At 36.7% G+C, this 24,558-nt stretch overlaps 1 protein-coding gene across 2 annotated transcripts in view; it reads left to right on the top strand.

The window, feature by feature from the left end:
- Nucleotides 1-24,558, top strand: part of adam22 (ADAM metallopeptidase domain 22) — a 71,585-nt gene extending 47,027 nt beyond the window's left edge. Inside the window, exons 10-31 of one of the 2 annotated variants that reach the window (XM_015392893.1) lie at nt 772-843; nt 2,320-2,486; nt 2,576-2,660; nt 3,352-3,442; nt 3,532-3,583; nt 7,108-7,207; nt 8,371-8,442; nt 10,235-10,327; nt 10,486-10,566; nt 10,657-10,707; nt 10,790-10,853; nt 12,595-12,700; nt 12,787-12,906; nt 13,121-13,289; nt 13,370-13,481; nt 14,089-14,179; nt 14,261-14,314; nt 15,042-15,242; nt 15,633-15,733; nt 15,933-15,999; nt 22,199-22,322; nt 23,153-24,558. In XM_015392893.1, the coding sequence (XP_015248379.1) occupies nt 772-843; nt 2,320-2,486; nt 2,576-2,660; nt 3,352-3,442; nt 3,532-3,583; nt 7,108-7,207; nt 8,371-8,442; nt 10,235-10,327; nt 10,486-10,566; nt 10,657-10,707; nt 10,790-10,853; nt 12,595-12,700; nt 12,787-12,906; nt 13,121-13,289; nt 13,370-13,481; nt 14,089-14,179; nt 14,261-14,314; nt 15,042-15,242; nt 15,633-15,733; nt 15,933-15,999; nt 22,199-22,322; nt 23,153-23,173 (2,094 nt within the window). In that variant the 3' untranslated portion in view covers nt 23,174-24,558. The remainder of the gene's footprint in view (nt 1-771; nt 844-2,319; nt 2,487-2,575; nt 2,661-3,351; nt 3,443-3,531; nt 3,584-7,107; nt 7,208-8,370; nt 8,443-10,234; nt 10,328-10,485; nt 10,567-10,656; nt 10,708-10,789; nt 10,854-12,594; nt 12,701-12,786; nt 12,907-13,120; nt 13,290-13,369; nt 13,482-14,088; nt 14,180-14,260; nt 14,315-15,041; nt 15,243-15,632; nt 15,734-15,932; nt 16,000-22,198; nt 22,323-23,152) is intronic. The other variant, XM_015392894.1, reaches the window with a different exon arrangement.

Genomic DNA, 24,558 nt, shown 5'->3' with positions numbered 1-24,558 from the left:
TTTGTTGAGATATTCAGGGACACCCCTTAAATATTTAATTGTACCTCAAACGAACAGCTGAAACTTAGACAGAAATGAGGGTTTAACTGGAAGAATGATCGTTAATCCAAACAAAACTGGGTTGGGCAGATTAATGTTCACTTTTCCAGTACCAGCTCAACCGGGTAACTCTTAGAAATATATGGACTATTAAAGTCATTTGTCATTATCTATCCAGATATCCTAATTTACACTGCTTTTGTGAAAGATGTTTGACTTTTTTATTACCGGTATATAATTCATTCACTACAAAAAAGGGGTTTCTAAAATGAAATGAAAAGAATTATCCCATGGAAAAGATGCAAACCTGGTGAAATTATTTGTTCATGCAGCAAGATAATTTTCCTTAACAAGATTTCTTGATTTAAAATGTTTAAATCTAGAAATAAGCATTAGAAATTATGTCTTAAAACAAGATAATTTATCTAAAATTTCTAAAAATAAGTTTTTTTTAATATCTGGCTAGGAACCAGATAATTAGCAGTGTTGAGTGTTAAAAAGTTTGTGGGAATTTAGAAAACCATAAAAGCCAACTAAAAAGGCTTTATTTTTTTAAATGCTTATCTTTATTGTACGTAATCCTTTATTGTTGCCTGTCAAACAAAGGAAACGTTAAATATTTACTAATGTGGTTTTACATTTACACTTTATATTCCATTGATTTTAGGACATTAATCCCTCTTTTATGTGTCTCCCCCTCGCTCCCCTCTGTCTGTCTTTCTTCTCCTTCAGTATAAGAGGCATCGTCTTTCCGTTGGGCAAACGAACCACAACGCTAAGACAGTGGTCAATTTAGCTGACATGGTAGGAACTGGATCGATCTTCTTCTTGGAAAGCTTGCCACAATCTCCCCCAGCTGGTCAGGCACCCATTGCACTGATTTATCAATTAACCAGCCTTGCTCCAGCCATTTCTACTTTCTCCCTAATATGGGGATTTAAGCAGCCATTAACTCGACCAACGATGAGTTGTCAGATTTCTGTGGCTGGAGGCTGCAGCATTCCAATGGTTCTGATGCTGAATCTGTTCTGCAGCCTTGATACTCTTGCTGTGTTACTGAAATTTGACCGGCTGCAGGATTACATCTGTAAACTGAGAGGCTGTGACAAAGGTCACACTTTCTGTCGTGCCCTTGGAGATGTTTGTATGAACCATCTGAGTTCACAAAGGACATATTGATTTAGACCCAGAATGCTACACTATCCAGATAGTGTAGGCAATGGCATATACCATGCTCACATTTATCAGTGAAAGGGTTAAAAAAAATCCAACTTCTACATTTATTTTTTTTGTAGTGCTGTATTTACCAGTAGTCCTGCACTTAGTTTGCTATAACAATCCTAGCATGGATCCTGGACCTTATCCTCTTCTTACCTCACCTAGTCGATTTTCTATAGGGCCTCCATCTGGATGATAATATAACCATGGAAGAATATTAATTTAATTTCTGTTATGGTATTTCCTCTGTTTTCTGAATCATTATCTTACTCAAGACTTAAGACATCTAATTTTCAGTTCTATTAAAAAGTCCAAGATAACCGGTCAGATCTAACATGTAACAGAAGAAGAAGTAACAAGGAAAAAGATAAGACATCAACCAGAATATTTCATCCAATTAAAAACCTCGAAATGTCTTATCTTTTACTCAACATCCTTTGTAAATGGCAACCTAAATGTCACTATAAACCTATGTTGACAATATGCAGCACAGGTCTTCTGACCTATATTTGTTTTTATATTATAGATAGAACCAGTGTTTACATTTGGAGAGCGACACAGCCTAGGTGCAAAATCTGTGCTGAAGATTGTCTATGTGTTCCTATTATCTGCTTGTATTCTAATTCTTCTAAATGAATGAATTGGTTTGACAGAATGGTGAAGATCAGTGTGAAAAATCCTTCCTATATCAGATTCTTCATTCTCTTTTTAATGTAATCTTTTTGGTCTTCTTCACTGTTTGCGTTAATAAAGCAAAACTCAGTGGAGACTTCAAAGGCACAAGCATAAATATTTGCCTCCGCCTGTGTTGTCCTTCAGACTGTTACCTTTGTTGACTGTCTGGTCTCCTGTGATGTGCGGCTGTCTGGTGTCAGGATCACAGCAGCGCTTTGACTTCTGTCATAATAAGCAGCTGGAGACCTTCCTGATTATGAAACGCGTCTGTCAGCTGTCACGCTGATCTGGCCTCATCATTCTTCCTCGCTCAGCGACTTTGAAGATGAAGCTTTTTTGACTTCCAGAGCCTTTGACCATTAACGCTCTCTATCCTGCCGTGGTCAGATTTTCCGGAAACAGCTCAACACCCGGATTGTTCTCGTCGCTATGGAAACCTGGTCGGTGGACAACAAGTTCAACATCGATGACGATCCCATGGTGACGCTCAAGGAGTTCATGAAGTACAGGAAGGACTTCATCAAGGAGAAATGTGACTCTGTTCAGCTCTTTTTGTGAGTCTTTCTGACATGAAAGTGGATTTTGTTTTTTGTTGTTTTTTGTGCACAGTTTTAGTTTGTGAAACACAAATTTTTACTTGCAGAGGGAATCAGTTTCGCAGCAGCTCGGGGTCAGCCTCCTATATGGGAGGAGTTTGTTCTCTCACCAAAGGAGGGGGAGTCAACGAGGTGAGATGAACCACTTATTCACCTTTCAACTTTTTCATATCTTGTTAGATTTCAACCAAAAATTTCTATATTTCATAAGCATTTTCTATGACAAAGTAATAGATGTGAAGCAGATGTGGAAAAAGCATAAAATTGCTCCCCCAGTTTTAAATCTTTTTCTGCCTCTGGCAGGAATCTTCCACAACTGTGTTGCAATCAGCACCATCTGCCCTTTCTTAATTCTGAACCTTTTCCCTGCCAAAGAAAAGCATCCCCACAGCATTATGTTGCCACCACCATGTCCTACCATATGAATGGATTTGTCAGTTTGACATAAAAGGCCAGTTTTAATCCACACAGCCTTTTGCATGTAGGCAAAAAGGTTAACAACCATTTATGCACTTTTCCCAATCGAGCTGATTATTGGTGTTTATCAGAGAGGGAAGCCCCATTTCAAATTAAAGCATATTTTTTCTTGGTCTATCATATAAAATCACAGTGAAATACAATTTAGCTTCCTGTTGTACTGTGATAAAATGAGACAAGTGAAGCTCTATAACTGAGGCTTTAGTGATAGACATGAGTTTTCTGTTGGCTGATCAGAGTGTTTTATTCTGATTAGACATGCAGTGGAATATATTTCATATTTATATTCTTTTTCTTAGCACTTATTTTATTGTTTGCTGTTTTGTTTTCGCTCTGTTTGCATCAGTACGGTAAACACGGTGAGATGGCTGTCACCTTGGCTCAGTCTTTGGGTCAGAACATCGGCATTTTTTCGGACAAGAAGAGGATTCTTAACGGTATGTGCAGGAAACTTTCTTCATTTTTTTTTCGATTTCTTTAAACCTGAACTTAAAGCCTCATTTCTGTTTTTTTTTGTCTATATAAGGTGAATGTAAGTGCCCTGATAAATGGACAGGATGTATCATGGGTGACGTTGGGTAAGTTCAAATAAATGTTTCTAAACTTGTGATATTTACCAATTAATCACAGATAACTGCAGACTGTTTTTGAATTAAGTATTTTCTAAGTGAATGTAAATATGGAATATTTATATAGAAGAAAACAGTATTAAATCTGTTGTAGTCCTGTAATAGACCACTAGATGTCAGTCCAGATGTGTTTATGCCCAGTTCCTATCAGATAAGTCATTGCTAGAATAAGACCAATGTAAATAACAATTCATTTTGATTAGTCAGTTTTCATGCCTAAATCCAGATGTTGTATTGAGGTGTGTTTTTATGCTGCAAGCGCTTTGAACGGGATGTGAGAGTCTGTGAATATATTTTTGTTTGTGAGTTTTAATACCCCTTATTTAAATACATTTTGCATTTCCCCTCTGTCCTCAAAGGCACAGCAGGTGAGCAGAAGCTCGCTCGATTTTGCTTTGGCTTTTATTTTATTTTTTATTTTGGTGTGAGGGGGCAAAGCGGCTGCCTCCAAGAGAGGTTTTCAATAAGCACAACCATTGCCAACATTCAGCAGCACCACCGTTACCACGGCACCAGCTTCTGTTTTTATTTAGACCAGTGGTGTCCAAACTTTTCTTCCAAAATTGTGAAGATGAACACGTTTACATTTTACTATAAACAATGGATTTTCAATTGATCTTCTTATTTGAACTTGCTCAATAATAAACTAAAAACACATTTCAATTATTTATTTGCTTTTTGCTATGTTTTGTTTTTATTCTGTTAGTCTAGAAAATGTGTTTCATGCGTTCATTTGGAAATACTTACTGTGTTTAATCAAATGCATTTTTTGTGCTCACAAGAAATCATTAGAATAAAATAAATACAAAGTGCGTGGTAAATAAAAGATTTATTTTTTTTGTTGTATGTAACTTTTTAAATTTTAAACTGTCTACCTTTATTCCTAACGGGCCATGTTTGTATCATCTTTAAATTGTGGTTGCGGGATGCTCAGATACCTTCCAAGCAGTAGCGGTTTTGGCACTATGTAAGCTACTTATTCTGCCAGCCCATAAATTAATAAAAAGTAAGGAATTAATCTGTTATTATACAACAGAGCAGCTATGTTTTTATTGTATCTGTAGCCAGTGTTCCCTCTTTCTAAAGTCACCTGGGGCAGATGCCCATAAAACTAATCCAAAACCGCCTCTGCTTCCAAGGACCACAAATGGCTCCCAGGCCGCACTTTGGACACCTCTGATTAAGACAATATGAATAAATACGGCTCATTGATCTGCTGTATTTTTCATAATCACTCAGCAGAATTCCACATTTAGATGATTTCTATTCTTTAGTTTTCAGTCGATGTCACTGGCTGATCAACAAGGAAAACTTTGTTTCCGTTTCTTCTCATTTAAAGGTTTCCGTCTTCTCCTGGGACAAGTTCCAACTTGTCATCACTTATGTTTGTCTACATCTAACCGATTGATACAGTCTGCAATGTCATTTTCATTCTTTGTTGATATTTAGATATTTATCTAGCTGGTTTTAGTGTAACAGTAACTGACTTCCTTAAGATACAGTCTCTAGATCCGGTTTTATCTCTTTATTGAAAATCCCATGGCAGGAGACAGGTGCTACTTTCAGCCTGTCACCTGTGAATGGACTGAGACACAATTTTAATTTTTAAAGTCAAGTCAATGGTATTTCAGACATTTGTATTCAATGAATCGCCTGTTTTTATCTTGTAGTTCCTGCATGCCTGATCTAGTTAACCTGAATAACAGTTTTCATGCTGTTTCCACAGGGCGTTGCTGCTGTGTGCATGAGCACGAGTGTCTAGCTGAATAAATACTGTGTTTTTACAGGGAATGGGACAGATTTGATCTGTGTTTTCTTTTAGTTGATATTTAATTATTGCAGATCTGTCAGTATTACCCACACCTTAAGTCAACTTGGTAAAGAGTGAGTAAAGAGTGAGTTTCTTAGAATTATTGTAGGGTTGTTGTATTGACTTTATATTTTAGCTGTTGTAAGTTTCTACTTCCTGTCCATTTTAATAAAAAATAAAATCAAACAAAATATCTACAAAATGCTAAAAATGTATTTATACCTGTTAAACTTTTTAAACTTGTTGTCAGAGCTTTACAGCTGGATTAGATGATCTAGGTCTGGTCTGAGGTGATGGGAAGATGCATAGAGCTTAAAATAGGGCAATGCTGAAAGAAAGCAGGTTAAAGGCTTCAACAGACAATAGCATACGTACATACAGTTAGAGCTACGCTGGAACATGTTTTTTAAGGCAGATAGTGAATGGCCCCCTCAAAGTACAGGCTGAAATCACAACATGAAATGTTTGTAAAATGTAAAAACTGATGTTCAAAGATGCTCTTTATTCAGTGTTTATTAGACTTAGACAACTTTATTATTTGTATACAAAACAGAATTTTGTTTATACAGATTTCAGACAGTGAATGAGCAGCAGTTTAGCAGGGAAAAGGAACATTTCTATTTCATAAAGTGCAGCAGCATATAATCTGTAAAACTCCCTGCATAATTATAATAAAGCTATTTATATGCATAAATCAAGCGGACCACTATGGCGATAGCCGTACTGCTCCACTTATGAAAGTAAAATCTGTTTGGGTCTTTTTTGGCATCAAGACAATTATTCTTATTTCGACATCGCCAGACAGGACACTGTAAATAAACAAATAAAAGATAAATAAATAAATAAAGTGCAGCAGTGATTTGAATATAAACAGTGCGAGAGAAAAAACATGGTGCAAAAGGCATGGATGTGGAAGTTCAGAGCAGTGCAAAAACAAATATATCTGCTGCAAAATTGCTGTAGAAAAACATTTGAGTTTAGTACTATTTGGTATGATGTTATCAGTGGGATGCAGAGTCTGGATTTGTGACTCGATTTAGAGTTTTTTTAACAGTTCAGCAGTCTGATAGCAGTGGGGAAAAAGCTGATACAGAACTTGCTGGGACTGCATGGGATACTGCGAAGCCTCTTGACAGAGAAAAGAGGGAAGCAGGGAGAACAGTCCATGGTGGGGGTGTGAGGGGTCACTGATGATGTACGGGCTCTGGTCGTTTCAGCTATAGGTGCAGATTTTATCCCCTCCCAATATTTTTTTTTAGTTATTTTATTAATATTAAAATTACTTTAATGCTCTGAACAAATCACCATGCCTAGAAGAAGAAAAAACCAGAAACAATCCCCAAGCTTGCAAATAATGAAACAATCTGTAAAGGGTAATTTATGTTCCTTTCATGGCAACAGATCAGCAGGTAGTACAAAAATACTTAATCCTAAGCAAGGTAAATGAAAAGCTCTCTAATTTACCTCACCCTGAATCTGCTCATTTTCATTTCTGCAGCAGAACTGGGATCATACTTAATAAAATTTCCTATTCAGTTTCAGGATTTCGTTGGCTTGTGTTTCTATAGATGAAATCCTGTCAATGGATGCTTCTAGGCTTCTGTCCTTGATTTTATAAGATGTGGTTTTTGTTTCCTCATTTTTGTTTGTTGTTTTTTTCCAGGTACTATTTACCCCAGAGGTTTACTGATTGCAACGTGGAGGAGTACCATAACTTTCTGAACAGTGGGGGAGGAGCCTGCCTCTTTAACAAACCTATGAAGGTAAAGGACACGCACACATAAACTGTAAATCTATACACAATCACATTTTGAACATCACTCCAATAGTTTGTAGAAATATAAACAGCAGAATTGCAAAGCAATGAATTAGATGATCCTAAAATGCTTTATTCAGCACCAGAATCTGAGAGAGAGACTTTAAAAAACAATGTGGATGAATTAATTCAATTCCCTTACGCATAAATTTAATGGCTTTTAAGGATTTCTATCCCAATAGAAAACAAAACATCAAAGATACCACTTTTGTAAAGATCAAAGCTTTTGATTCAAAGTTTTCCTTAGATAGAAAACTTTGAATCAATTTGACTGTATGATCTGGTGAACTGTAGAGTGCATTGGGATGACGTGTTGTGAATTGGCGCTATATAAATAAACTGAATTAAATTGAATTGAAGCCACCGCAAATCAGGTATTTAAGTGAACCGTTTCCCGAATCTTATATGAGCTCAGTCTATTACAAATGGACCGAGGCTGCATGTGTTACAAAAAGAGCAACAACGAGTCATTGTTTTTGTCACTATACCAGCAGGATAGGACCCTCTGAAGTCTGGGCTTGTTTTTTAACTGGTCTTTCTGCAGTATTGACAAATGAGCCTCTGAGCTGTTTGTAGGTGTTGGCTAAAGGAGAGGTTATGCGATACAGTTTTCCAAATGTGTTCCCACCCATCCTTTACATCCATCAGCCTTCCTCCACTTTCTCAATATTGACAAATTCGTATATGTGATCTACACATGCACAGTGCATGATGTACATTCCCTGTAATTGGCTGAAACAAACAATGGAGTTATCTAATTGGTTGCAAATCATAGCTTTGTTAAAAAAAATGCATTTGTGCATTGTGTCACAAAAATCTATACACAAATGCAGTAAAGTTCAAAGAAAAGTAGTAATTTGTAATTCTGGATATGATTGTGTATTCATCACAAATAATTTAGTTGATCTTGTCTTGTGAATGTGTCAATATGTGTCACTATGTTGACGTGTGGATCACATATGTGAGTTTGTAAATGTTAAGGCTCTTGTAGCTCCATAAATACAAGGTTTCGGTTTTTTATTTTAACGCTGCATTCAGTTTTAATCTACATCTTGTGGAGTTTTCTGCTTGAACGAATACAAACTTTTCTTCTTTCCGTCTTCCACTTAGCTGCTTGACCCCCCAGAATGCGGTAATGGCTTTGTGGAGCCAGGAGAAGAGTGTGACTGTGGTACCCCAGAGGTAAGTGCTACACCTGGGTGTGTTTGTTTAGTATTTTCCACAAGTATTTTCATTCTTTCTATTACCGAGTCAAACTGTGATCCCGATGGCTCCTTAGGGAGCCTTTTGAGACAGCTTTGATTTTCAGCAGGACAAACTTTTACTAGATCTCAAAATTAAAAGTTTTTTTTAAATATTTAAACAGATCAACAATCTATTATTTAAGTGTAAAGATATTTAAGTCACCTTTAAACATCTGTTAACATTCTAAACTGTAATGAAATAAAATCAGCAAAAATCAGAAATACACTACCTCAGTTACATAGTAAAGGAAATCTAACCTGAGACTAGGTCCAAGACTTTCACTCTAAATTACCGTAACAAAACATGGTGCTGTTGTTTTGACCTTGGGCTTATGGGAATATTTGACCATGCTGTCAAATAATAATTTTCTAGGTCAGACACTGATGTTGGTTGAAGTTGTGTGCCTCTCCTACTCTTTGCGGCCTCTCCCCGCTAAAGCTCGTCTGTACTAAACTCGCTCTCTGGTCTCACTTTGCGTCCTGGTAGGGAGTCATGTCCATCTGGAAGGAGTCATATCTAACTGTTCCCGTGTATTTGGGAGGTAGAAACTGTATTTGTCTGATAAAGAATTTCTATAAAGGTTCTATATTGTGTGTTTGTTTTTTTCAAGTTCCAAAATGAGCAATAGGCAAATAAATGATGACATATTGCCTTTGGTACTATAGAGGATCCTTTTGTTATGAAATATTAGTTATTTCCTGGAGCTTATTTTTCCAACCCAGACCAATCAGCTGTTAAATCTGTTGAGACTGGCCAACAGGAGCACATGTGAAAAAACACATGGAGAGAACAGTCCTGAACTGAGTGCAAAGACTTAGGTTTTGAGAGAAAAATAAGTTTTTAGTGAGAAATCTCTTTATGAGAGAAAATGTTTTAAATATGATTGCAAAAGAAAAACAATATTTGAGAGTAAAAATCTATTTTTGACAAAATATTTTTTAACTCTTTTGGAATATTTTCTCTCAAAACATTTTCTTCAGTCTCAAATAGAAGCAGTTTTTGCTGTCAGTGTGAACATTAGTTTTCTATTATTTTTATTTTGCTATCAAATTTATTTTCCTTTCAGATCACTTTTTGTTCTTGAATTTAATAAAAAAAACACAAAAATAACTCTGCTTTTGATTATAGTTTAAGATAGCATGGGGGGGGGGTGTTTCTCTCTTTCTTTAAGCAAACCATCATACATGGCTGGATTCCAGGCAAACATTTCTAAAAATACTGAGATCTTCCTCTAAAACGATGGATTGAAGTGTTTAAAATACCAAAAAAAAAAAATGCTGTTAAAGAAAAATGGCTGTCAGCATTTCAATATAGGTGACAGGATACCTCTCTTAAGTTTGTGAAATATCATTCTTTCCAAAACATTTATGCTCAATTCTTACTCTAATTATAAAAAAATTAGTAGTTGGGAACAATGGTAATCGAGCCTTAAAGGGGTGAGACACAAAAAACGACAACAACAGTCTGAAGTCATTATTATTATTATTTTTTTTTTATTGAATTAAAGAAAAAAAGGCAATAAAATGTTTGCAAGGACTCCAGCCTTTTATGATGGTTTTCATAAAGGAAGAGAGAAATCACAAACCCCCATAATATCTAAAACCATTATTTTAAAGCAGGTAACTTGATTGGATAAAAATCAGTCAGATCTATGTTTAAACTAGAAGTATTGCAAAATAACTTATTGTGAATTAGATGTTATTTAAACAATTTATGTTTGTGTTTTAAGGAATGTGCCAACGAGGGGGGGAATTGCTGCAAGAACTGCACTCTGACCAAAGGCTCCGATTGTAGCAATGGACTATGCTGCAGAAACTGCCAGGTAAAGAACAAGAAATGCTACACTTCCTCAGGGCCCGAGGAGAGCATGCCCTATATCATTATTTAATTCATAGGAGAAAAACATGCAGTATTGTGCTGCCTAAATACATGATGCTTATTATTTACAGTCTGGTTAATTAGCATAATTTTATTCTACAGTTGGAAGTCATGGGAGTTTTGTGCCGAGACGCAGTGAACGACTGTGACATACCAGAGAAATGCACTGGCAACTCCAGCCAGGTGAGCATGAGTCTCCCACAGGCTGTTTGTTTGGTGATCAACCTGTACAATAACCATGATACGTCAAACTACCTTTCTTGTTTGTTTCAGTGTCCACCAAATGTGCATAAGATGGATGGATACACATGTGAAAAAGATCAGGTAAGACATTGGATTTAGATCAGATTTGCCTGTAATTGTTTTTTACTTGAGTCTTTGCAGCTTTTCCTCTATCTTTCTGCAGGGTCGCTGCTTCAATGGAAAATGTAAAACCAAAGACAGACAGTGCAAGTACATTTGGGGAGAAAGTAAGTGTGAAATGGTCTCAGGTCTCATAAGATAAAACATTGGCCTTGCTATTTTCTAGACAGACTTTTGTAACACGTTTTAGTTAAAAAACCCACACAAAGTCGTGCAAAACTGTTTTGATGCTTTTTTGATTTTATTCAGTGCTATTTACCCAAATTTACCCAAAATAAATTAATAAAGCCACTTTATTGCTAGTTTAACTGTGTTTAATGAAATATCAACATGAATGGAGTTATTCTGTGAAGGTCTCATGAAGACCAAGGAGCAAAGCAGACAGGTAGGTCAGGGAGGAAGATGTGGACAAGTTTAAAGCCCGGCTAGATTTTAAAACAATATCCCAAGCTTTGAACATCTCATAGAGCATTTTTCTGTCCATCATCTGACTATGGTAAAACTGTAAATCTATCAAGACAAGGCCTTCAAGACAAACTTGTTGGAGATCTACAGCTCAGGTTAGAGAATTGTTCATCTGCATTATTAGTCAGATCTCCACAAATTTGGACTTTATTGGAGAGTAGAAAGAACAAATCATTTGAACCATCAAAGTAAATCATAAAATGTTTCAAGTTAAACTTTTTGAGTCAAAAAAACTAGAAACTTGGTGGTGAGCCTTTTAATTAGCGAAGCAAAGAAAAGGAAGCTGGTCAGTTGATTAAAGGGTGGATGGATTAGTTTTTCTTGAAAATTTAAACAGATTCTCACAACATTTTCCATTTCACAACATTTTCACACAAAAAAATCTTGCAATTCTGCTGCAAAATCTAACTTTAACAACAATATGAAATCCTCTCAGAAGGCTATTTTGTTTGCGAATAACTCACAGGAACCATCAAAGGAATAAACATTTATGAGAACAATTTAATCACTAAAATCCCAACTCATTACCTCTTTCTCTTTGGTGTAACTCTTGCTGTGTAACACTGAAGACAAAGAGGAAAAACATGACATCATGTTTTTATCCACAGAAAACAGTAAATGGTGTATCTTTTAACGATACAGTATTTTATTTCCCCCCCAAAATGTAATCATACATTAAAAAAAACTTATACATGGTGGTATTAAATAAGAGTTACATGTGGTAATAGTAAAAAACAAAAACAAACTATGCTTTCTTTTTTATGCAATCTAATATTGGCCCCCATTGCACAAAAACAGAAGGTCTAACGTGGCCATTTTTGTGCAAACAGTGGTTCACCGAAGTTACTGTATGAGTAAGTGTGCGAAGTCTGGCAAATCTCTTTTATAATTTAGAACTGCAGTGTGATCCTTGTGAAAACATGACATCCTACTCATGAAAATTGTGCTTAAAACATGTGACAATGCTGAGGTCATTAGGCCTAAGCACTTGTTTTTGTGAGTACAAAACTGAGAAAAACTATATTACATGCTAACCTGTTAGATACCTCATAAGAGGGCTGGAGGGGCAGCTGCTAGCAGGACAACAGCCCTTAGCATCAAGCCAAGGGCTAAACCCAAATTAAAACCACACTATTAGGTTTTACTTTGAAATATAGTTTTTGAGTCTATGTCTCAGTTTGTTTCCCTTTTGCAAACACAAACTACTTTGTGTTTTGTAATATCCCTGCAAATTACACTTAACTTGATACATGCAACTAGAAAGTCAACTGCTGGTAAAAGTCTTAGCAGGGTTAATATTTTTCTGGGCCAGTGTACCGAAGAAACCTGACGGGATTTGAATTAGACGAGTTTTACCCTTTGTCTGCTTGTTGTTTCCACCAGAGGCAACAGCAGCCGACAAGTTCTGCTACGAAAAGCTCAACATTGAAGGGACAGAAAAAGGAAACTGTGGGAAGGAAAAGGACACCTGGGTCCAGTGTAACAAACGGTAACAGATCCTTTCTCTGCTTTAAACATCTGCTGTGAGAGTTTTCTCTCCTGCTGATCTGGGGTCTTTGTCCTCCTGTGTTTCAGAGATGTTCACTGTGGGTACCTGCTGTGCTCTAACATCTCACCATCCCCACGCCTGGGAGAGCTGCAGGGAGGACTCACCTCTTTCTCTGTCGCTCAACATGGTTCCCCCCTGGACTGCAGGTATGCAACCAAGAACACAGCTTAGAGATTACAGCTGCTAATTTGCTCTGTGGCAAAGAATTTTAATCTCTGTAACAATGCACAATATTCCTACCAAGTTATAAGTGCAAGTTATGATCTAAACTGGAGAGCAGCAGCATGTGTATGATATGCTGCTGCGTATGGTATAATACATTCCAATCCATTTCTTTCCTCTTTGCTGTCCTCTATTCAGTGGGGGGCATGTGCTGATTGACGGAGACACAGACCTAGGATACGTAGAAGATGGGACAGCCTGTGGGACGGACAGCATCTGTTTGGATCACAAGTGTCTATCGATTGAACAGTTCAACTTCAGCACCTGCCCAGGGACCACTGATAATACCATCTGCTCTGGACACGGAGTATGCAACTTTTCCCCTGCACAAACATGCAGCCATTTATTGACCACCACATGCTGCTTCAATGATCCTTCTCTCTGTAGGTTTGCAGTAATGAGCTGAAGTGTGTGTGTGACCTGGGCTGGACAGGAGACGACTGTTACTCCAGGTCCCTCCTCAGTCATCTTGTGGACGGACTAGCAGCTCCTAGTCCAGGTAAAGCCTCTGAGTAAAAAAAACAAAAAACTAACTAAATTATCTCACGTTCTTCCTTCCTGTTTTTCTGTTTTTATCTACAATTCATACTCATAATTGTATACTAGCTCCACCCATTTTATTACTGTTCCTTTTTATCACTCTGCCATGCATTTAAAGTAGCTGCATCATGCATGTTTTTTTTTTTTTTGGTCATTATTTTGATGCTCGTTCTTTGTCAACAGACTGATCTTTGACGGATTGCCTCGAGGTCAGAGTTTGAGTTTCTCTTTAACTGTTTTCTGGTTGTTTTCCTCGCTCATCCCAGTTTGAGTGCTCTGTAATTGTAGCATTTGTTTCATAAAGTAGCAAGCACTTTTTGTTCTTCTGAATGGGATGCAGAACTTTGTGTTAATTGCCCTAAAAGAAGTGCTGAAGGTGAAGGTCTTTTTTAAGCTTATTCTCCCCTCTCTTCCCTTCAAACGTTTCCCGCTAGTTTTACTTCCTTCTGCTGTGGTTTGTGTTTCCCCTTAATGATCCGATTTCTTACAAGACCACAGGACTAACCCAAACAATGGAGAAGAATTTGGCTCCCCACTCTCATCTCTTCCTCCTCTGTCTTCCTCAGGGATCACCAGCACCAACATCATAATCGGGGCCATCACTGGCTCCATCGTATTTCTGGCTCTCATACTGGCAGTTACTGCCTGGTGCTACAAGTGAGTGCAAACTAAGGTTTAAGGAGTGATGCTCAGATGTTGCTAACAGAAGATAAAAGCAGAATTCTGTTCTTTTCACAGGAGCTACAAAAAGAGACGACACAATGAGTCTGAGGTTCACAGAAAATTCTGCCGGTTTGCTGCTTTTCATTATTGCTGTATTTTGTTTTCGTTTTGTCTTGTGTTGCAAAATGCACAACGGTATATTTTTATGTATTCCTTTAAAGGAGAAGACACCATTTAGTTTTCATGTTTGGTTGGAATTCAATGTTTTTGAATGCCCCAGATCTTACAGTAAAGAGTAGTGATTAGAACTAAGGAATAAGAATTTACTTTCACCCTGCCTTTGAAATTGTTTGGTTAAAAAAAAACATAACGCTTAGTGACTAAAGATAGTTTTTCCCAGCTATGATTATGAGACAACTTTGACTCAGGCAGAAGAGTAGTTGTCTTGGAAGCCAAGAATAGGTTAGATTAAAGTCTCCTCCTCTCATATGTTGATGTGCCCTATGAGCAAAGGACTAAACACCATGTAGATAGTAGATGTTGAGTGAATAGAAAAAATAACATTAAGCATTTGGAAGAAAAATTTAGGAAGAATAAGTTTTTTTTCAGCTTTAGACTGAATCCATTTTTTTTTTTTAAAGTTTATTAGTATTAACCTTCCAGAAATTGTACATGAATTTATATTTGAGACCATTTTAAAAGGGGTAAGTGGATTGTTTGGTGATGTATAAAACATTACAACATAGCTTTACAGGAAGGAAATTTCTTATTATTATTCAGACAAAAACAAGGTCTGGTGAGAATTTGAGGGTGTCCATTTATATGGAGTCTAAAAATATTCCCTTGGTGTTTCCAGACAAATACCCCCCGGTGACTATATCACCAAACCCGGGGATGCAGATTCCTTTTACAGCGACATGCCTCCGGGTGTCAGCACCAACTCTGGATGCAGCTCCAAGAAGAGGTCAGCCTGCCTGTCCCAGCTGCAGATTTGCACACTGTCCTTCACTCCATCCTTCCCATCCATTTCTCAGAACATCTCAGTGTTTGGCTTCAGGTGTGCCATTTCATCATCCCTCATCCATTTGCGTGTTTTCAGCTGTTTGAGTCAGTTAGCATTTTTAAATTGCTGATGTAGCTCTTGCTCATAATATGACTTCATATTATGCATTTGCAGCTATAATGTATTTGTTTAAGATGCATTTTTTTTCAGTGCATTTTTTTCAAAGCAGAAAAAAAATGAATGTCAAAATGGAGGATATTTTGGCAATGAAGAACTGAGTCATTCATTGCGCTGCATACTCACTTCTTCACATCCTGTTCCATTCATTCACAGCTCTGGGCCTTTACTTATCATTCGAAATGTTTCCTACATTTCACATTAGAGTTCTCAGAAAATTTTGAAGAAAAGCTTTTAAACTGCTCTATTCATGCTATGTGTGGGTAGATCTAATGGCCTGTCACACTCATGGAGCGAGAGGATTCCAGATGCCAAGCACATCACCGACGTCTGTGAAAATGGGAGACCACGAAGCAACTCATGGCAAGGTGACGCACTGATAACCTGAAGCAGATGTGCTTCCTGTACATTGGAATTTAGATAATAGATATCAAAGCTTTATCGTTGAGAATCATTTGTAGAGCAACTGGAAACAAACATACAGTTTTTTTTCCATATTTATCTCCTCCTTTATCATCATTGAAATATAATTTTGTCTTGTTTTTCTTGCTCCAACTTTCTTTCTAGGAAACCTGAGCGGTAATCGGAAGAAGCTGAAAGGAAAGAAGTTCAGGGCTCGCTCCAACTCCACAGAGTGAGTTCCACTCAGTGCTGCCGTGTACTCGGCAATCTAAGAAGGATATTTATTAAAAAAGTAGACATCAAGTTAAATTTCACATTTCAACCTTTATATGGCAACAGATTCAACAATCTAAATCTAACATTTTGCCATATTATTTCACTGGTTCTTTTTATTGAACAAGTGTCACAGTAAAAATATTTAGAAATGAATAGTTTGGGTAAAAAAAAAAAGTATGTTAGGTTTTAAATTAATATATAAAAGTAAACATTTTGTGTTTTAGATTCACAGTTACCCCTTCATTTCATTTTAAAACCAGATAAACAATTTAAAAAATAACCGTTTCGCACAAAAAGCCTTTTTCTAAAATGGAATGCACAGTTACTTATATACGAATGATTTATTATCAGCAGAGGATTCATTTTTTTCTTAACAAAAAAAAATGTTTTCAAAGGAATACATGAAGGAGACACGTGGCAGCCTAGTGGCGACACAGTAAATGGATCAGTATCAGAAAAGAGTATTTAAAACGTAAGAGGAATTAGTTTTGATGAAGCTACACATAGACAGACGTACAGCTGACAGAGAAACATTTTCAAATATATAAAGTAGATTAGGAACCTAACATCACTTTTTGTTTGTCTGTATTGATCACGCATTGGAAAAATTTATCTCCGTATTTAACCCATCCCTTCGGGGAGCAATGGGCTGCCACTCGATCCCCACTGCCAGTGGAGGCAGTGGGGATTGAACTAGATACTTGCAACCGTCTCAGAGTAACACATGGATTTAATTAAGGAGTTTGTGGTATGTTTTTTTTTTATAAGTATTTAATGTATATGTATAAATAGTTGACATTGATAAAATATTTTTAAAGAAATGTCATGCTCCTGAAATTAAATTTAGTTTTCTTATATATATATATATATATATATATATATATATATATATATATATATATATATATATATATATATATATTATATATATATTTATATATATATATATATATAGGTACAATCACCCTAAAATAAGGCTTTCAGACTATTGCACATAACCTCAGCACATTAACTGACTGCTTCAGTCACTATTAGAGAAATGAAGCACAAACAGAAAAAAAACATCAATCATCAGAGAGCAGAGCAAATGTTTAGGGCGTCTCTTGGAGCCGCTAGCAGAGCTGACAGTGGAAAAGCTGAAATAGCTGCAGACACATTGGACGTCTTTAGGACTTGAAGACGCTACTTGCTTTGTAATTTGTTTCAACATTAGAATCTGTAGTGAAGCATTTAAAAAATTTGAAAATTGCCAAAAAATATACTTTTTAGGTTTTGTGTTTATATTGATTTCACAGTAAAACACATAAAAGGGAAAATAATCCGTTGATAGTGTGTGAAAGCGCAGTTTTTATCTTAAAGCGATTGAGCTTAGGCATATTTATATGCTACATCATTACTGCATGTATCAGTGCAACAATTCATGACATCTGTATTACAAACAGGACTTCTCTTCTTCAACTTATACTTTAAAAAAAAAAACAACCTAAAACATATAACAAATAAAACAAGATAACAACCTGACCATAAAAATATAAATAGTATAAAAATGATTGCTTATGATAAGGTGTAGCTGTAGAATTCCACAGAGCAGACCTGATGGAGTTTCTTGTACTGATTTCTAGGAATAAAATTAACACTATTGTCCTTTGTTACTCATTTCCTATTTTGAAAATACTTTTTAAGGATTTTACATTATTAAAAATAGGTATATAAAGTAACTTTATTGACAAGGATGTATTATTACCAGCTGGGCCTTCGCAAGCCTTTAACATTATATGCACTAAAAAGCCCTTTAAGGTCTTTCTTCTTCTCTAACATATCAGGTCCTCTGAAATGATTTCTCCAATAATTCAAACTTTTTTTCTTCAAAGCAGTTTGCTGAAAAATTCCTCAGAGCAGAACTGGCTGTGCTTGGTCAGACCAGCCCACCTGTTATTTGTCAGTTTTACAGCTTCACTTCAGTCAGTGCTAATCCTCTTCAATCCAGAAAAGTAGAGCAAACTAAAGTCTGGTGTCACAGTATTTCTGCAAACAAGCAGCAATGTGCTGTTTCGCTTGATTGCTATATACCTGAATTGTGCCTAATAGACATTTATGCAACACTGACGTCAGCAGTCGAATTTAGATTGTCAGATTTTTAACAAGGGGATTTGCCCATATAGTTTTATAGATGTTTTAATGCTCAAATTTATAAACATTTGTGTAAAAAATATGATTAGTGTTTTTGTTGTCAGTCAGATGGTAAATTAAATAGAGACCGTTCATTTCAACATCGCACCTATAATTAGTTTACATTTATGCATGAAGTGAATTAGCGACTCCAGGCATCTGAGGAATAACGGAATTTTTAATCTTAGAATGTTGGCTATTTTATTCCTGTTTTTTCCTCAGGATACATAAACATAAAAATCTTTAACTTATTCTATTATATTCAAGAAAACTGAGAATTATCTGCGATGCCACTGTTTAGAGTTAGTATTTTAAATAGTGTGACAATCTGATCTGATCTGATGTCAGGTTCTAATAACCAAAAAAGTCTATTTTACTTTAAGTTTGATAACTTTTAAAGAAACCCTTCTGTCTTTATCCTAAATGAAAACATATTTTAATTGTTCTTCTCATCATGGCGATTGTTTTATCTGGCTTTTTAAGCTGTACTGCTGCCTTGCTCCGAGCCTATGAATTAATCCACTGTTTTTCTTTTTTTTGACTGAATGAACTTTGAACGAATCTTCAGCGTGCATCGATTGCTCCCCCCCAATCTGCCGTGTTTGCTTGTTTGAAATCTATCACCCTATTTTGCCAATGACGCATTCTGTGGTGCACTAGCTGTCAATCTGAGCATGTTGCCGACTGAGTGGCTGAGAAGCTGGCTGCTTGGAATGATGTTGGAATGATGTGACTAAAGCGCAGCGAGCCTGACACACAACACTGTTTGTTTGTCCGTGGTGGTGCTGTGTTCGTCTGAAACCGCACAAAGGTCTGTTCAACATCTCCACCTTTCTCTCAGATGCAGCTCATATTCTATCTTCACTCTGCTCTCCTATAAATATTTCCTCTATCCTCCCTCATTTGCTTACTTGTAGATGTATTCACTTCCTTCTTTCCTTATCTCTCTCTCTCCTCTCCCCTCCTTTGTTGGTACCATGATCCCCACCCTTCCCCACCTCCTCCCTGCAGGTATTTAACCCCTCGCAACAAAACTGAGTTTTATGATGTAACTAAATGGGTAGAGGATGTGAATAAAAACACTGAAGGACCTTTCCTTAGGTATTAACTTAGATCATGCTCCTACCTCACATGCTTGTATTAAGTTCCCTCACTTTTGATTTGATGTATGGTTTGGGAAGAGTTTGTGCAAATTTGGCCCCACAAGTCTGAAAGAAACTGAGAAAAAGAAACTGGCATGTTGCTGTGTTGAATTCTCAGAAGGGAAAACAATTTAAGAGAGTAAGTGGAGATTATTACCATGTTTAAGAAGCCCCCCTTTTAATTTGCAGCCTTTATTTTTTGCTCCAATGCCATACACAAATAAAAATCCAACATATAAAAGCAACTTGAAAGTTATTTTCCTCCTAATTTTCCTTATTCCCTTCTTTGCTCCCTTTCTCCCCCCAGTCTCTTGTTACTTCTGCATGTTCAGTGTTGTTCTTTAAGTAAGTGTTGGTGGATCCGCCCCGCCTCGCTCCGCCCCACCTGACTTCTCGTGCATCAGGCTGATGTCACAGCTGGCCCAACAATTTTCAGGCTGCAGCTCTGACACCACGCCCATCCCGCTGAAACTAAGTCAACTCTTTGATTGTGTCTGAAGTCTATAGATCATTGCAAGTTTTCTCACTGCCAATAACCAAAAGATAAGCACAAGCACTGGAATCTATAGACCTTCAACGTGTCCAGAAGCTCATTATTCACCATCCCTATTTTACAACAACTATAAAAGGAAACCAACAAAAGAATAAAGCGATGTGGAGCCTGGAAATAGATACAGCTGCAATCTTTACCTAAAAAAAAGGCCTAAAATGTGTACTTACTGTGTTGTTAAGAGACTTTTCCCCTCTTGCAGATTTTCTTCTTTTTTCATTTACATAATTTGGAACATTTAAGATGACTTAAATAAATACACAAGGCTGCTTTAAAAATATTATTATATGAAGGTAAAAAACTATCCACACCAATTAGCCTCTATTTTTTATCTGTTATCTGTTATGATTTAGCCATTCTGGAGTATTTTTCAACCTTGATCGGCTTGTATAGGTCATGCGACTGCATTTCAACAGGATTTAAGCCTGACTTTGACTAGGTGATTCCAGAGCCTTTTTCTGGAGTCATTCAGAGGTACATGCATTGCCTACATGGGCTGGAGCCTGAGTACTTAAACCAGAATCGATTGTTACATTAATTACAGGAAGTCATCCAAGTGTTAAATAAGCAAAGCAGCCCCACATCATAATCCTGCCACCCCATGTTTGTCAATTTGATGCTTTTTTTTTTTTTCAATCTAAAGGCTTTCTCTCTCTTTTTTTTTTTTTAAGTCTTTCAATTTTAGGTCATCCATCCAGAGTGTTCTGATAAATCTAAGATGGTTTTTGGTCCACGTGAGACAGACCTTTGTGTTTCTTTTGGTCAAAACCATCCAGTGAAGGCTGTTTTTACCTAGTCTCAGGCTTATTCCTCTGTTCTTACAGACTGTAGTATTTAAAATGTTCTTTATTTTGTGACCCCTGGGTGGGTCTTTGATGCCCTTATGGAGTCATTTTAATAGGTTCGTAACTCCTATCAAGGTTTTCTTCTATTCTGTCTTGAATTTCTTGGGTTGGACCATGTTTAGTTACTTTTTGATAGATTTTAACATACTTCCTTTTGTCACAAAGGTTCTGTCAAAGTGATTAGATTTTGCAGGTCAGTTAGTTACAGCAAACATAATTAATGTGATTAATCACAGTTATTTATAGTTTAGCTTATGTGTAGTTCTTTATTTTAAAAAAATGTATCAGTAGCTTTAATAAATATGTTGCCTTAATAAGTTTAATAATAATCTTAACACAAATACTAGATGTTTTTTATATTCGGAACTCTATAAGCATGATATTAAAATACACCAAACAATAAGAAACCTGAACTGGACAAATATCAATTTATCTTTATTGTCATTGTCACAAGAACAACGAAATTTTAAAAAGTGCCATCGACCAGTGCATATGCTTAAAATCAAAAACAAAAATCACTGTTACCACCATTTACACATAATATAAGAAATAAATAACAATAACTGATACAAAACAACTAATAAGAATAGTACATTCTCACACACATCTTCCATGATGATTAATGGTTATTTTTGGTTGCATTTACTTTTATTATTGCTGGCGGGTAAAAATTGTCCCTAAGACGGTTGGTTCTTAGTCTCCAACAGCACTGTATTTACTTGGCCTTCAAATATAAATTGATTCTACGTATTTAAATGAAGCAGAAAGGTATCTAGAAGAAACGGCCTCCACTCTCTTTGCTTCTTTCATCAGTCTTTTCGACCATCTCACAGCAGGTGGTTCATGTGTACAAGCTGCTGCACATGTCAGTCTCCCTCTCCTCCTTTGTTCTTACTACAGTGGTGTTTTAAAAATACAACTTTTTTTGCATTTACTGTGAAAATAATGACATTTGCATTTAGAAAAACTTAAGCACCACTGTATGTTATTGATTCCCAGCTTCTGTCTGGTCTGCTGTCCAAATCCCACTTAGCATTTCTCTGACTGATACAGTCTGTCAGCAACACAATAAAATTCCTGTTTCATCAGTTCTAGTTCTTCCTCACTGTGTTGTTGAGCGATTAAATGATTATATTTGAGCAAGACAGCAGCTGGGAACCTCTGAGCACAGAGGTCGCTCTGAAGAGTTGGGCCCTGGTCAAGTTTTTTATGCCTTCGGTGAGCAGCAGCTTCAACTTTTAAGAGCAACTTCTGTCTCCATGAAGGTGAAACTGAGTTACTGGAGCAGCTAAGGAAGGATGTTGCCCAAAGTCACAGATCTAACATTAGCTCAGCATATTTGTGTCCAACCTCATTTAGCCATCTGTTTCTTTGGTCAACATGTTCGTGAACCAGATATGAAGGGAGAAAGAAGAAAATCTAACGGTGTCACCTTCTCCTTCACTTCAGGACACTGTCCCCTGCCAAGTCCCCTACTTCATCTACTGGATCCATTGCATCCAGCAGAAGATACCCATACCCCATGCCTCCACTGCCGGACGACCAGAGGAAAGCCAATAGGCAGAGTGCCAGGGTGAGCATCCTTCAGTTTTCACAATTTAAAACCAGATTGAAACATCTAAATAGGTTATGACCACAATGAAAATGAGTTTGGACTATGACATCACACCATTCTCCACGTTTTGGGATAATCTAGCCACAACTACTGTCCGGGTCCTTGGTAGATCTAGACTTGAACATCAGATGCATTGTATGATTTTTATGCAATGACAATAGTATCCTGACATTAACAAAAGGACTTGGTCAACTGGAAATGAAAAAAAAATACAGAAAGGCTGTAAATGTTTGTTTTTATGTGAAAAGTTTACTAACCATCAACACTATTGTTCTAAAAATTCCCCAAATTTAATATGAGAAACGTAATCTAGAGAGAAATCATCCATAAGTGATCTAAGTGACTCTGAGTAATCAGATAAAAAAAGAAGTTGAATTTCACTAGAGATGAACAACCAAGAACAACAAAATTATGTATTTGATATTAGTTATTGTATCTGCGACTTAAACAATGTCAAACTGAAAACTACAGTAAAGAATAGCAAAGGACGCATAACAAACATTGCAACAAAATATACTGAAATATTACTCAAATGTTGCTCAATCTGAAAAATGCTGATGTTTTTTTGTTTGTTTTTTTTTTTTAACTAAATAAGAATACTTTTGGTTGAGCCTTTGAAAAATCTTGCACTTTTTAATCCAGATTTGTATTTTTATAATGGATTTTTTTAAAGTGACTTTTTGCATCATGAAAGTTGATCTATAAATAAATTATTAACATCACTATAATTATTAATGCAGATGTTTATTCTTTTTATGTTTGTTTGCCTTCCCTTTTTTTCTTTCCAGCTGTGGGAAACATCAATATAACTCTGACCCTGCAGAAATATCCTAAAGAAGTATTCGTGCTCCGTTACTACAAATGGACAACAGAAAAAAAAACTAATAAAGCTGCACCACAGCTCCTAAAGAGAGAGAAAGTGAGACCCCTGAATAGAAAGGAAGTAGAAGGAAATCCGTTTGAGTTAGGGTGTACAGATATGTCTGAGGCGGCCTCTGTAAGAAGATGCAGAGAAACGAGCCTCCAGGAGCTCGGCCCGAGCTGTTCGTTTTTACTCAAGCATCATAAATGGAACCGGACCCCACTCTCCATACTATTTTCCCAGCTTTTCTCTCATCACAGTCTCTGCAGACACACACCCCACCCTGCCTAAGCCTTTGGAGCTCCTATTAGAAGAAAGCAGAGGAGGCAAGAAGGAGCCACGGCATCACTCCAAGTCTGCGCTGTCTGATTTTTGCAGGATGTGTTTATATAGAAAGTGCAGCATTGTGTGCATGAGAGAAGTACTGATTATCAGCTACATCTTCTTGGTGTAAACAAGACAAGAATAGCAGCTTGATCTGAAGGGAAAGCATGCATCTGCATTATCAATAACCCAAAAGTCACATTTTGATTCAGTCCTGCCCACCTTTTATTCTTCTCCCCCCAAAAATTTGCTAATGTGTGTGTAAATATGTACAGTAAAATACACACAGCGTATGTCTGTGCTTTTATTTTGAAAGACAAAAGCATAGAGAATACTTGGCTCTCGTTTTTTTTTTTTTTTTCTGTAGACAGAGGCTGATGTCTGTAGATAAATATAAAGCAATGCAATGTTCTGTGAGGGTTTCTTTTGTTCCCAGGAGTTCGTCCTCACTTTATCCATCAGCAACAGAATGTGTCTTTTTATGTCATCTTTGCATTATTTTCTAATAATCTCTGTGATAAACTTGCAGATGATTGTGACACATTGAGACTATAGCTCAGATGTTTCTGGACAAGTGTTATTTTAGCATAATTAAGATTTGAGGGTTTTTTTCCGTGTCTTTTCTCATTCAGGTAAATGGATTCAGATGTGTTTGCTGTAGTTTGTAGATGTTCCACTTAGCACTCATGTAGTATTTTGGAAATGTGCCCCTTGATTGTACGTAGGAATGTTTGGGAAAAAATCTGCTGCCCTTTTTTTCACAGGGAATCCCTCCCTTCACTTCTTTTGAATGTGAGATGGTCGGTTCAACTGTGCCAGGATCTGGATATTTTTAAATGTGCATTATTGGATTCAGCTGTGAGGGTTAGAGATGTTTAAGCCTTTGTAAATGATTAATTATGCTGTACAGTGCTTGCTGTTTGAGCTTGTGAAGACCAATGGCATGGCAGTTCTATAACGAACCTTCGGTTATATCTCTGGTTGGCTAATTGTGAGATCATTACAGGG

The sequence above is a fragment of the Cyprinodon variegatus genome, unplaced genomic scaffold (assembly GCF_000732505.1).
Source record: "Cyprinodon variegatus isolate N-32 unplaced genomic scaffold, C_variegatus-1.0 Scaffold613, whole genome shotgun sequence".
In the NCBI taxonomy this organism is placed as follows: Eukaryota; Metazoa; Chordata; class Actinopteri; order Cyprinodontiformes; family Cyprinodontidae; genus Cyprinodon; species Cyprinodon variegatus.
This window is presented reverse-complemented; position numbering and strand designations above follow the sequence as displayed.